Source organism: Rousettus aegyptiacus, unplaced genomic scaffold (genome assembly GCF_014176215.1).
Source record: "Rousettus aegyptiacus isolate mRouAeg1 unplaced genomic scaffold, mRouAeg1.p scaffold_m13_p_8, whole genome shotgun sequence".
Lineage (NCBI taxonomy): Eukaryota > Metazoa > Chordata > Mammalia > Chiroptera > Pteropodidae > Rousettus > Rousettus aegyptiacus.
In genome coordinates, this window is record NW_023416311.1 from 41,059,643 (window position 1) to 41,074,621 (window position 14,979).

At 38.2% G+C, this 14,979-nt stretch overlaps 1 protein-coding gene across 3 annotated transcripts in view; it reads left to right on the top strand.

The window, feature by feature from the left end:
• CCDC112 (coiled-coil domain containing 112) overlaps positions 1-14,979 on the top strand; it is a 196,383-nt gene that overhangs the window by 161,277 nt on the left and 20,127 nt on the right. For 2 of the 3 annotated variants that reach the window (XM_016147422.2, XM_016147431.2), the window contains one exon: positions 3,503-3,557. In XM_016147422.2, the coding sequence (XP_016002908.2) occupies positions 3,540-3,557 (18 nt within the window). In that variant the 5' untranslated portion in view covers positions 3,503-3,539. Of the gene's footprint in view, positions 1-3,502; positions 3,558-13,893; positions 14,132-14,979 lie in introns of those variants that run through there. The other variant, XM_016147405.2, reaches the window with a different exon arrangement.

The window sequence follows — 14,979 nt, forward strand, 5'->3', positions numbered from 1 at the left end:
GAAGAGAGCTACTATTTTGAGGGACTCTTCAAACCCCAACATTAAAATTCAACCATGCCAAGAACCCTCCTTCTTAAAATGAATGAAAGTTACAATTTTATCTAAACCTACCCCACAAACAACCATATTTTCTTCTCCTTTTCTAGAATTAATCACTAACCTGAGTGTATCCTCCCCATACACATTTTGGTATTTTTACTATACAGATATATGTTTATAAACTATATTACATTGTTTATGTGTTTTAAAATTTTATATAATGATATCATCCTATACACATTTTTCCGTACCATGCCTTTTCCATTTAATTTTGGTTTTGAGATTTTTTTCTATATTGACATATATGTAGACCTATTCATTTTTAACTTTGGTATAGTATTTCACTATATGAATTAACTAAAGTTGTTTTTCCCATCTTTTTTGACAGAGTGAACAATGCTACAATTGATATTCACGTATATGTCTATTTGTGCAAGAGTTTTTCTAGGGTTGATATCTATGAGTTAATATATGCTAGCTGATGTGATCCTGGGTTCAGGTAAACCCTGAAACATCAATGGCTTAACTTACGGAAAGTTTACTTCTTGCTGTGTAGAGTCCAAGTAGATGTGTGAGGTGGGAATAAGGGAATGAGGAGACTCTGCCCCACAACATCACTCAGAGACCCAGTCTGAAGGAGATTCTGTCTCTTGTCAAGGTCTGCCTGTTTGTCAACATCCAACCAGAGAAAGAGAGAGTGGAGACAGTATACTAGCTTTTTAACCTCTTTGGCCCAGAAATTAAGCACATTACTTCAACTCACCTTTTATTGGTGAGAACCAGTGTACCAAAATGCAAACTTGCTAGGAAATATTGCCCCTTGTTAGGCATCCTCGTTCCTCAGACTATACCTTTGGAAGGGGACCATACATGTTTGGAGGACAGCTGGCCATCTCTGCCACACCTAAAAGTGGTATCACTGGTTCTTTCAAAAAAAGACTTATTTAAGGTTTTTATTCTCTGGATTTTTGTTTGTTCTAAGGATGTTGTTACAGGCTTTTGAGTATTGATAGCGGCAGCAATATGTAGAATTACCATTAGCTTCTTTCTCTTCCCATCGGATTTGGTAGCTGGATGAAAAAGAACCATTGTTAGTTGGAAATTATTGGTGGGGGGGGGGGGTATCAAGGGAGGGCAACACAGCAGATTTCATTCACAGTCGCTTTCCTGGACTTTGAGATTTTGAGAGAGCCCTTGATTATGGCAATGCCCAGTGACCCCATCAGGAAAAAATTTTCTCAACTCATGGAATGGACCAGAAGATCAGGCTGATTTTACCCAAAGAGTAGGTAAAATCTGAGGTCGAGACAGCTAGAGAACTCCTTAGGGCAGGACAAAGGTGGAGCTTGTCTTCCACCCATCCTTCAAAAATTTAGGCTGCTTTCAGACCTTGTGTCCTCTGGTCACCTAACCCTGATGGAAAATAGGAAATAGAATTTTATCAGAGGTACTTGGGAATAACATAAAACCAACCCTGCACATATTTAGAATCAGTAACTAAAGAATCAATGCCAAGAATAAAGAAGATATTTGGCAAAAGTAGAGTTTATAAACAGGCTTTAAAAATATAGAAGTATAAAAAGCAACAAAAATATCTCACTTTTACCAAGGTATTCTTTAATCACTAAAATGGCATTTACTATAGAAAGGTGATACTATTAGGCTAATATCAAATGCTGCTGCACTCTAATTCCTTGAGAGTTGACAGAGTTATGAGACTAGGAGAAAATAAAGTAATTAGAGTTTAGTTGAGAGCTTATCAGTTTCATTATTTTAGTCAAATATTTTGCAGCCATCAAAAAGAATAATCGTGTGTGCTGATATGCAATTTTCTCTAAGATATTTCTTAAATAAAAAAGCATGGGTAAACGACGTATGTAGCATATATTTATGTAAAACTAGGAGAAAATATAAATGCACACATGTGTATTTGCTTGTATAAGAAAGATTATCTCTAGAGATCATAAATAAGAAACAGATAATAATAGTTGCATATACAGAAGAGGAATAAGGGATGAGTGGAATGGATGTCAGGGGTGAGAGACTAACTTGTCACTGTACATTCTTTTATGTTCAAATTTACTCTGTGTGTGTGTGTGTGTGTGTGTGTGTGTTTCAGTGTGAGAAAGAAAAAGGTACCGTTGTCAATCTCACTGTCTACTGAGAAGGTATTTCAAATTAAGGACTAAAATCCAATGAAAGTAGACTTAGTAATTGTCATTTGAAGTTAAGGGAAAGGGAAAGCAAGATATTACAAGACTTATCCTCTAATTTTTCTAAGTTAATGCTTCTCAGTCTGGTTTGGGCCCAACACAGGGTATGAGCCACCCTGGTAAAGAGCAGCCACTTCTCCTGAAAGGGATTTTCAGTTGAGGGCCACATACACCGTAGAACCAGGATGAGTGGCCTTGAACTTGTTGACGGGGTCATGAGCAGAAAGAAATGGAGGAACAGCAGGAGAAACAGAATATTCCCAGATATGGAATCACAGAATAGTTTACTATAGAGAAACACATCTTTATAAAAGTATTAGACATGTTTTTGCAAATATGATTGGCTTATACTGCTTTCGTGACCAGGGTAGATTATTTTTAAAAATATTTCTAGGTGTTCTGTTTGGGGCTGATTTCTCTTGACTGCATCTTGCCAGCTAATACATTTTTCATTAAAATGTTTTTGATCAGCCTGACCTAAACCCAATTAAGACAGATCCCTGTTTCTTTGCCATCATAACCTAAAGGACAGTGTATGAGAACTGTAGGGGAGGAGAGTGTTGACAGTGTCCTCTGGTGATTCTGAGACCCATCCCAACCTAACACCTACACTCGCTCACTCAGGCATCCTCGGGGAATAAATAGTTCTAAATCGAAAACCAAACTCATTGCCCACAGGCCATTATAACCTTCCACTCAAAAGAGCAATTAAACCAAATCAAAAGAAAGTTTCCGCAGATTTTGTCTTAATGTGCTAAAAGGAAGAAAGTTGCCATAACCATTCATATAATTTATGACCCCAGTATAATACAGCTGGAGCATACCCGGGACATAGATGATGCTTTATAGAGTGACACTTTCCAAAAATTCATGTGGGTTTTGCATTAAATTTTTGTTTTTTTCTACAAAGTTACTAATTAACTTTATCAAAAGAAAATTCTAAATGCTAAATGGCATACCTAAATGCTAAGAGACCAGGGAACAAAGTTAGGGCCGGAAATAGTGACCTGGTTTCACTAGTATGGTAAGAAAATTACTGATTTATAGGTCGCTCTTTTTTTTCTACCAGAAATGTCTGACTAAATTAGGTTACAGCTTGGGGTTATTCACCTGTCTCCCATATAAATAAAATTTCCCAATAAGTTTTGCGGACACTCTCAGAATCATGGGCCCCTCAGCCCTACTCATCGCATGACTGGCACAAAGACATTTTAGCCAGTATAAATTACCTTTTTGCTTGTTTGTTTTAGGAGAAACTGAGTTCCCTCAAATGAGTGTGGTAAGAAAATGTGCTCAAAACCAAAGGTGAGTGATAAAATAGTCTCTTAAAAGATCCTTCTGTGTCTAAGATTCTAGATGCTATGATTGCAGGATATGAAATAGAAATTAATGAGATGTGTTCCACATAAACATGCAGATCTAAGATCAGAAATATGCCGTAACTTGAAGACAATCCAGACTTTATTTTTAGGCTACATGAATCTTTCAAGGTTCTTAATTTCAGAAACAAAACCCATTCTAGCTAGTTTTAAGCAGAAAAAGAATTTTGTCAAAGGTTTTAAGTAGTTTTACAAATCTCAGTGAGGGCCAGAGAATCAACCCTTGGATGCTCTGAGGCCAGGAGCCACAAGCAAGTTACACAGCAGGTAGCTCCAAAGGACACCCCGCTGTTCCTATGTACAGACAGCCCAGCTCCTACCTCCAGTGGTGGACACTGAAGGCTATAGCTGGAACTTTTGGCAGTGGTCTCTGGAGGGCGCTGCCTCTCCCTTTACCTGCCACAATGGATTCCTTGAGGTATGTCACTCACTTCTGCATGGAGGTCTCAGTCAGGTGGGTGATTGGCAGAACCTAGACCCCATATATCCCCAAATCCAAGATATCAAGAGAGTTTCTGACTTGGAGAGTAGACATTTTTGAAGTATACAATATGCCCAAAGGTAATGGGTGGCCAAAAACGCTGACAAATGCCCAGTTCATTGAAATAGTATAATCTTAGCTTCTCCTTGGCACCTGGAGAGACTGAGTCACATCTGTCCAGAGGAGTTTATGTTTCATGGGGCAGACTCTTGGCCAGTAGGAGATGGGGAATGGGAAAGAGCTGACAAATAATCCCTTGCCCTTCCTCTCTCCTGACAGCTGCCTTGAGAAGCAGTACTTTATTTGGTCTAGCTGAACACACCCCATGAGATGACGACTATACTGGTTGTCAATAACAGCCTGACTCAAGCCTCCTCACTTTTGTTTTATCTCATGGCTCTGAAATTGGACCTCCCTAAAAAGTGGCAGCTCAGAATCTTCTCTCTTAGGCTCTGATTTCTAAGGGAACCCAACCTACAAGGGCATCTTATTGCAGATGCAACATATTCTCACTAGATCTTTGCCTGGTCTCTGTGACCAGCTTCAATTATTTTCCCTGGAAAACTAGTAATAGAAGCTCATGCTGATTTGTAAGCCTGCACTTGCCATAACTGTCATGTTGAAAATTTCTACTATCTCTAACTTATTTTTGTCTTATATGCATATATATATGTATATATGAATATATATGTGTGTATATATATACACATACGTATATGTGTATATATATTCATTGGAGGATTGTGCTGTGAGAGTGGGGGCGGAAGAATTAGCTTGTCAACTCTCAGATTCACTGAGAGTCTCCTAGCTTCTAGTTGAAACAGCTTCCTGCTTGTTCTAGCATGCTAACTTTCTTTTAGTTCCCTAAATAAGGGTTGGTGTTTCATTTCCCTCAAGTTATTTTTCCTTTTAGGAAGCTGTTTGCCCTCCCCCTTATTAATGCAGTTAAATGCTTCTTGCCCTGGAAACCCAAGCTTGGGTGTCTCCTCTTTAAGGATGCTCTCCTGAAGACCCCCGACCACAACTCTAATTTATGTCATGTTGTGTGTTCCTATAATACCTTCTTCATCGTATTTAGTTGGACTACACTGGACTTCAGCTATCAGTTTGTGGGCCTGTCTTCCCTAAAAGATGGTAAGCTTCTTGAGAGCAAGGACCATGTCTCTTTTGGTTTTATAATAAAGCTCTAGCTTCAAGCAATGGACCTTGTATGTAATGATTAATCAATAGAAAGCAGTTGAATGGATAACTAATGTTTATGGAATAACTGACTGAACAATTTCAGGTAAACTCCCTGTGCCACATTATGGCAGTGCCTGGAAAAATCCCCAATTTGATCCCTTCCCTGGGTGGAGGAGCTGCTCCGCCCACCTGTGGGATGGGCACTGCACCATCCCAGTTGAAAAAATTCCTGTAATTTCCTAGGAAGGAAGAGAACCCTATAAAAGGACTCAGTGTCATGTTTGGTAGGTTCCTGAGTGAGTGAATGAAGGTGATAAGAAACAAAGTGTCTACTGAAAAAAATAAGTGAAGTGTAACTTCTCCTAAGATGTTCCTCATGGATGACCAGTATTTGTGTCACCCACATACCACTTCACCAGTAGACAAAAATAGTTGTTAAAAAAGACATTTATTTGCTCCCATATTTGGTAACACTCTGTCCCATATGTCTAAAGTTAGCCCTCATTTCATGTACATGTCCAAATATGTCATAATTTTTTATTTAGAAAATATATACTCATTTATTTATTCATGGATCCATTTAACAAATATTTATTGCTGCCCACAATAACCCTGTGTCAGGGTTATTGAATAAAACAAATATTATCCCTCGTGGGGCTCGCATTCTAATAGGCGAGGCTACAAACATTGTAATCTGTATTCGATAATTATTTATTTCAATAAATATTTGTTAAGTACTATTTATTTATATCAAGCACTTTATAAATAAAATAAATAGAGTAAATTTATATGTATTAAGCACTTTATATCATATATAAGTAAATATAAATTTATTTATATTTATTAAGGACTGTTAAGGACTACATGGCAGAGATACAGGGGTATTTTATGGTAATTACTCTCTAGATCAAATCATCTTCAGAAATAGATAATAACAAATGGTGACAACTATTATGAAGGAAAAACAGATTAGAGGGCACCTCAGTCTGGAAGAGGGTGGAGGTAGCCAAAGAACCGACATCTAAACCATGTGCAGAAGGATCATGACTAATAAATAAGATAAAGGGAGGGTTAGAGGCTCACTTAGATAGGGCTGCTAATATACACAATGGGATAATGGCACATTTGGGGATCCGAAAGAAGCTCAGGGTAGATGGAGACCCAGGAGAGAGAGAAAGCAGGGGGACAGGAAGGGTGGTCAGGGCCAGATCATGCAGGGTTTGTAGGTCGTTTAAGGAGTCTGGTCATGCACATTAGGGAATAATAAATTACAGAAGACTGAATGAGGTTGGTAAAAATAAGTTCATGTACTTCAAAGTTACTTGTCTTTGTTCTTTTGTTTTGCATTCTGGTGTAAGAAGTTGAGTTTTTTTTTTTTTAAACTGTTTACAACATATAGAAATTGGTAGTATTAGAAACTATCCTAACAACTTTCACTAAAGAGAACTCTTAGATTTATTATAAAATTTGGGAAACTGAATCTATTTAAGAGACTAAGTATCAGTTGACTGTATTTGAGAGTTTGAATATGATAGGAATTGTTTTATTTACCTGACAGGATTTCAACAGGTGTGTGTCTTCCTACCCCTATTGCTGCTACATCATAACAAGAACATTCTAATTTTCATGCATAAAAGATGAAAATATTTTTCTTTTGCAAAGAATCAAATTTAGGCTCTGTATAGTTATTTATTATTTCCCAGGTGACATCTGGTGGATAAAAATTGAAATGCAGTTTTATATAGTTTGAGAGGTGAGGTTCTCAATCCCATTGGTAGAAAATCATTAAAGAATATGCGCTGAATTGGTTGAAGATTAATTTTGCTTATATTTTTCACATTACATTATCCACAGCAAGTAGGCATTATGGTATCAGATGTGATGAAGTGAATACTCCAGTGCTCTACTGGATTTGACAGGCTTTGAGTTCTGCTCAAACCGCTGGCAGTAAAGAGCTAAATGATTTGATTTTGCTTTGCTTTTTAAAGAGCTTCCAAATTAAAAAAATAGATTAGCTATAGACAGACAAGAATCAGATTGACATTGGAGTTCTCAGAGGCAATACTGGATAGAAGAGACAACAGAACAATATCTTTGTCATTCTGAAGGAAAATTTCTATCTAGAGTTCTCTACTAGAGCCACTCTCCTGATGTGAGCAAAATAAAAGTATTTTCAAACATGCATGAAAGTTAACCTATCAAGAGTCCTCTCTTTTAAATTAGCAACCCAGAGAGAGTTGCTAATTTAAAATGTCATCTTTATCAAATCTTAAGTTTCAGTTTAATTTTAGGTATTTTCTGTTTTGCTATTGCAATTCTATTATTATTATTTTTTTAGTTGAGGTATAATTGACACTATGTTTTCTAACTAGTTGTTATTTGTATAGATGAAGGCAACTAATTTTTACACACTAATTTTATACCTATCTATCTCTTAAGTTCTCATATTGTTTGCCTAGATTCATAATGAGTTTCTCGGATTTTACAGGTATACAATTATCTGTAAATAGTAATAAATGTACTTCCCTTCCAATGTTTATACTTCGTATGTCTTTCTCTTATCTAATTGCATTGGTTAAACCTTCAGAACTATGCTAAATAATAGTGATGACTAGACACAATTGTCTTGCTGTAGATTTTAAATGGGAATGCTTCTAGTGTTTCCTCATTAAACATAATGATGATTTTTAAGAAATATCCATATTTTCTATTTTATGAAGATTTTTAAAAATCAAATGTGGATGTTAAAATTTATCAAATTCTTTCTAGCATATTTGAAGAAAATCACACATTTTTTCCCTTTATCTATTTTATCAGCCTATTTTTTTCTACTTTAATCTATTTTTCAGTTGCAGAAAACAGAAAAGGATTTAATATGGGGAATGAACTGCTTATAAATCAGTGGAGAGTTGGAGGTACAGGCTCTCTGGGAATAACTCTCAGGACCATACTGCAGAACTGGCCCACCAGGAGACCTGCTCCCTCTTCCACAGTCAGGAAGTCATGCTCCCATCTGTTAGCTCCAGGAGCACACCATCTTAATGTGATCTGGAAACAAACAGTTGCTACCAGAATTCTTAGCCCCAGGAACACACCTTCTTATCTGTCACTTCTGTATCAGGAAACTGATACTTGAACTGTCAGCTCCAGAGTTTCATCGTGTCTGCTACAATGACCCCAGCAAAATCTATGTCTCAGGTACCACCTATTTCCCCATTATGGTCTGAAATCAAGTTTCCCACAAGCGCACCTGTTTGGCAAAACATAATTTACATCGAGGACCTAGCTGTGAGGGAGCCTGGGAAATGAGAATTCTGAAATTTCCAACCTCTGCATTATAGGATGACTCACTAAAAAGAGATAGAAATAAGTACTAAGTGAGCCAAGTGACTGTACAAAACCACTTCATAACGTAATAAATAATTTCGAATCATGCTGCGATCCTGGGGAGAGGGAGAACTATTTTTCTTTTCATTCTTCTAACGTGCTGCTGGATTGAGTTTGCTAAAATTTTGGTAAACATTTTTTGCATCAATATTTATAACTGATTTTTGTTAGGGTTTTTTGGTGCTGTTGCTGGCTGTTTTTTGTAAACAAGCACATGCTACTTTTATTATTAGAATTTGAAAGTTTTCATCTTTTTGTCTCTGCTCTGGAACAATTTAAGTCTATTCTGTCAGATTTGGTCAGATTAACTGGTGAAACTCTCTGGGCCTGGTCTTTGGGAGCGTACCATTTTGACACTTTTTTCTTTTTCTTTTTTTAGGCTTTTAATACTTAATGTTTAGATTTTTAATTGATCAATATTAGTAAATTATATTTTCATATTTATCTGCAGACAGTTGAGCAAAATAGTTTCCTGTGCTTCTTTTATTTTCCTTTGTATTGTTTATTATATATATTTGTGCTTTCTTAATTTTAGTTATGGGATTATCATTTCTTTGTTTTTATTTTTTTCTGCTTTCACAATCCATTTTTCTTTTTTTCTTTTGTGGTTATTAATCTTTTCCTTTTCATTTTGACATGCATAAGAAGTATAGGGGATACAAGAAGATAAAGATAGAAAACAGCATCAGGAGACCTTAATTTACCTCTCTCAGTCTATGATAATTCAAGAATTCAAAAAATTAAGTAAGGATTGGTATGGAATATAACTGTATGAAGCAAAATTGACTAAACCTATCATATTTACTATTTACTAATATTATTATTACTAAATAGTTTTTTAGGAATAAGACTTAATAAGAGGAAAAATAGGCTTGCACACAAAGACTGAACCAAGAACTATAAGAACAGTTTTAAAAGATAGATAGCCTGGTGTAGTAGGCAGTTCTAGCAACTAACAGCTCATAACAACCCAGACCAAGTGCCTTTTCAGGATACTTCACAAGTAGGAGTGACCATGTGACTCAGGTACAGTTAGTGATGTATAAATGGAAGGCATTAGGTAAGGCTCTTTGAAGAGATTTTTTAAGGGGGGGGGCGCAGATTAGCTGTTATGCTCCTTTTGCTCTTTGCTGTTGTAGAAGACACTGTTGGTGACCCACCTCTTGAATTTACTCATCCACAGTGACAGTTTCCCACCTGTCCACAGGCCTTTCTTCTTGGCTTAATGGCTTTCTCTGGGAACTTGTTTAGTCATGTTTGGAGCAGCCTATAAATACTGGTGTTTAATGACTTCAGGGCAATCCTCAATTTTTGAGATTTAAGATTTGGTAGATAGATACCTCAATTTCCCCATTCCTTAGTGGAGCAATTCTGAGGAATGTTCTATGAGATTCTTCAGAAGGTCCCTAGGTGGAGTGAGAGAGAGTCCTAGTTGCCCATAGCTGTAACCATTAAAGTACTCTTTATTGACTTTTCTCCCTTCCCTGACTCATTTTCCCTACTCCCTCACTTGGCTTCCTGAGATCATCACCCAAATATTTAGCCTCCTTACCCAGGTCCTTGTCTCATGATCTCATTTCAGGGGAGCCCAAACTGACAGCCTTCTTCCTTCTTCCTGTTGAGAATCTAAGTGTGAGAATTGGAAAGAAAGGGATAACACGATCTCTACTTGCAGATAATTAAAATAGTATAAATGGAAACCCTAAGAGAGTCATTCTAAAATTTATACCAAAATTAAGAGAATTGATTAAAGTAGTAATATAAAAATTAACAAATAAAAATCAATTGTCTTCATATATCCAAAGATAAACAGCTAGATGATATGAAGGAAGGGGAAGTTGCACTAATAGTAGCAATGAAAAAGATTTTTAAAACTTAGGAATAAACTTAAAAGAAAAGGTTTACTCTTCAAAGATGCAAAAGTAGACTTGAACAAATATAACAGCATACCTTGTTCATGGATAGGAGAACTCTACATCATACATATATTCTTCCCAGGTTAATACACAAATTTAATGTGATTATAAAGAAAATATCAAGATTCTTCTCCCAAAGTAGACTGTTAATTCTAAACTTCTTTTGGGAATGAACAAGCAGGGAAATGTAGGAAAATTTTGGGGGGGGGGGGGGCGGGGCGGGGTGGAGCAGAGAACAATGAGGGGAATTAGCCCCAAAGATATTTAAACATTTTTATAAAGCCATTATAATTTAAAAAGTGTATTTTTGTTGAGATATAAATAGACATACAAAATTATAGAATAGGACAGAAAATTCAAAATGGACACCTAAAATCACTGGCGCAAATATAGAGCAGGTCCGGGAATAACATTGTTTCACTCACTGTTTTGTTATAATATTGATGAAATGCTCGGGAACTTAACTCTTGTTTATGTTTAGCCTATGGTAAAATTGGTTTTGTTACATGTCAGTCATTTCACTTATATTTGTAGAACCTATCAATGATGTTAAGCGAGGGCTTACTGTACTATTTTTAATAAATGTTGTTGTCATAACTAAATAGTCATATGGGAAAAAGTAAAATCAGGTCCATATCTCACACTAGATACCAGAATGGAAAGCGAATAGTCTAAATATCTAAATGTAAAAAGTGAAGCCACACAACAAAAGAAGGATTCATTTCTTTTTAAACTGGAGGTGAGAAAAGCCACTTCAACTACATAAAAATAAAAAGAACCCTTTCAAAGCAAAAAAAGAATAAAAGTTACAAAACAAATTAAAAACTTACAAGAAAATATTTGCTATATCACAAAATTATATCACAATCACCTACTTGAAAAACAACTTTTAAAAACTGAATGAAGAAATAACAAATACCAATAGGGAAAAGATACGAACAGAAAGTTCAAAGAAAAGAAAGCAGATGTCCTTCAACTTATGAAAAAAGGGGGACTTTTGTTAGGTCAGTGGGGGAGGGCTAGCCGGATTCCTACCTGGATACTTCCCAGCCTGACATCGGAATCTGGATGCCCAACTAATAAGGGCCCACCCTAAAGCCCTGGCGCCACTACCCTAATGCAAATGCTCAACTGACATTCCCCATTCTATACCCTACCCCCACATAACCCTATAAGAACTACGCCCTCCTGTCCCAGGGTGCGACTTCTCTGGCCCTTCTCCTCTCTGGACCAGTGAACCTTGCCCGGGAGCCCTCTCCTGATAAAGGCTTGCTTTTAAAACTTCTCTTGGTGTGTCATGCGTTTACCTTAGAACCTTCACTCATAATAAAAGAAAGGCAAATTAAAATTACTAGAAGATAGCATTTTTCACCTATTTAGATTGTCAAAAATCCAAAAACTTGAAAAAATACCGTGATGGCAAGTAATAAACAGACACTCTCAAGCATCACTAGTGGGAGTGCAAAATGGTACAATTTCTATGAATAGGAATTTAGCAATATCTAATTATGTTGTGTTTGCATTTAGTTTTTGACTCAGCAATTTGATTGAAGATATACTTCTCCAAATATAAAATACTAATGAATCATTACTTGTCACAGCAAAAGATTAGAAATAACCCAAACATCTATCAGTAGATGACTAGTTGAATAAAACAATGGAGTATTACACCTTCACTCAAAAAATGAGAGAGATTTCTATGAACTGTTATCAGTGAGTTCCAGGATATATTAAGTGAAAAATGTAAGGCATGTTAGGGATTGAATTGTATCCTTCAAAGAGATATGCTGAAGTCCTAATACCCAGAAACTGTGAATGTGACCTTATTTGGAAATAAGGTCTTTGTAGATGTAATCAAGTTAAGATAAGGTCATACTCTATTAGGGTGGAACCTAATCCAATGACTGACGTCCTTATAAGAAGAAGAAAATTTGGACACAGAGACATGAACACACAAGGGAGCAACTAGGCCATGCGAAGATGGAGGCAAAGGCTGGAGCAATGCTTTCACAAGCCAAGGGACACCACTGGTTGCCAGCAATCACAAGAAGCAAGGAGAGAAGCATGGAACAGATTCTCCCACTGAGCCCCCAAGAAAGAATCGACCCTGCTGCCACCTTGATTTTGGACCTCTGGCCTCCTGAACTGTGAAAGAATAAATTTCTACTGTTATAAACCACCCGGTTTGTGATACTTTATTATAGGATCCCTAGGAAGCTAATACAATTGTTACATGTCTTTGTAAGAAAAAAGAAAAAAATATGATATAGATATCTATCTATATTCATTTTTTTTTTTTTGCAAAAAGAACAAGCCAGAACTTCATAAAAATGGTTACACATAGAGGATAAGTTGAAATGGTACAGAGAACATGTGTTTGGAAGTGAGACTTCTTTAAATATACCTTGTCACATAATTTTGACTTACACAATTTATATTTTTTAAAAAGTAAACCAAAAAGAAAAAAAAAAAACACAAATACAATCAAAAGAACCCAACTGTATACAAATTGATTCTATAACCACAGAGAGAAAAGACAAATTTCAGAAAACTTTTAACACAACACCCAGACTGGATATCCTCCTGTCCCGGACATTCTAAGGACGAAAAGAACTGCAAAATGGTCTTAAATGTCGCTTAGTAGGTTTGCTGTTAGTGGTGATATTAGAACTGTAGTTTGAACTAAATAATTGTTGCAAGAAAAAGTAAATAACTAATATGTTGATATTCTAAGGAACCAAGACTTTCGGTGTAAGAAAGAAGAAATGCAAATACATAAGAAGTTAAGGAAAGACAAACCTCAAGTTTTAGGAGTGCAACTGTCTCTGGTATCTGATAGAGTGGGGCATGCTCCGTTTTGTTTCTTTGAAAAGTAAAGTGTAGTTCATTGTTCAAGCTCATCGATAATGCTTTTTCATTTAGACTGTTTCACCAGCACTTAGTAGAAACCTAGAAAGAAGTTCTATTATGTAAAATATATAGAGAGATATTATAGCTATTTCTATGTGTCGCGAATGTACTTAAGTATGAGAATGAAATACAATGAATTTTCTTGGAGGTTTGGGGACAAAAGGTATAAAGCGTAGAAAGATTTTTCCGAATAAGAACAGATATGTGCACAGGAAAAAGTATACAAACCCGCTGCTCTGCCTGCGCCCTAGCCGGGCCGCGCCCAGATCCTCCACTCTGCTGGCTGCCGGCTCCTCACTCCGGCCCCGCCCCGCCCCGCCCCGCGCCCCAGCCCCGCCCCCGGCCCCGCCCCGCATCCACGCCCAGTCCTGCACCCACGCCCCGCCCTGCATCCCCGCGGAGCCTGGACGCGCAGGGAACTGCGTGCAGAGCTGGCAGCTCCCCGCGCCCGCACCCCCAGGCCGCGGTGGTCGCTGCGGCTGGAGCGGCTGGGGAGGAAAGATGGCCGCCTTGACGACGGTGGTGGTGGCGGCGGCGGCTACCGCGGTAGCCGGGGCTGTGGCGGGGGCGGCGCCGGGCGCGGCCACAGGGACCGGCGTGGGAGCAGCGCCCGTGCCGCAACAGGTAAATCGAGGAGGGCTAGAGCCTGTCTGGTGGCGGGCGTGGGCCCGCGGGGGCTGTAGGCCGCGGAGGCGGGACGGGGCCCCTCGGCCCTCGCCGAACAGGTGTCTCTGCAGCGCGGCCCCGGGAGGCGCAGAGTCAGCCTCCCTTTGCTCGGGGCCTGGCTCACTCCCGGCGGTGCGCTTTGTTCGTTTGTGCATTTGACTGCTTTTACAAAGCCACTTACGTGTAGTTTCAGAGGACCACCTGGGTGGAAACCCTGGCTTTGCCGCTTCATAGCTTCTGATAGTAACCTACTTATCCTCTCGGTGACTCGGTTTCTTCCCTAAAAATATTGGAACTGATAGAATGCACCTTCCTGAGCTATGGAGATTGTCTGGGAAGCAAGCCCCTAATACAGTACTTGGTTGGAGAGAGATTCGGTGCCGAGTAATTAATTGGTGGTTGCTCTATGATTGTATCTGCCCTGGGAACACAAGGAGGAATCGAATATGGGATGGTCCGAGGCAGATGTGTTTTCAAAGATCCTTTTGGGACTCCTTTCTCCACAGTTAGGACTAGAGAATCCCTTAGAGAATTGATGGATCCATTTGCTCAGGCCAAGGATCCCTGACTCCTCATTCTGTTATAGCCCACACCTAAAGCATAGGCAATTTCTCTGTTCTACCTTAAGAATAAATCCAGAATCCCACTCCTTAACACTTCCAGTACTACTGCCCTTGTCTGCACCATCATTTCTCCACTGGCTGAAATGCTTTCCTAATTGGTTTCTATTCTTCCACTCTTGTCTTCCTAAAGTATTCTGAGCAGCCAGGGTTATTCAGTGTAGTGGCGACACTTCAAGTGGTTTT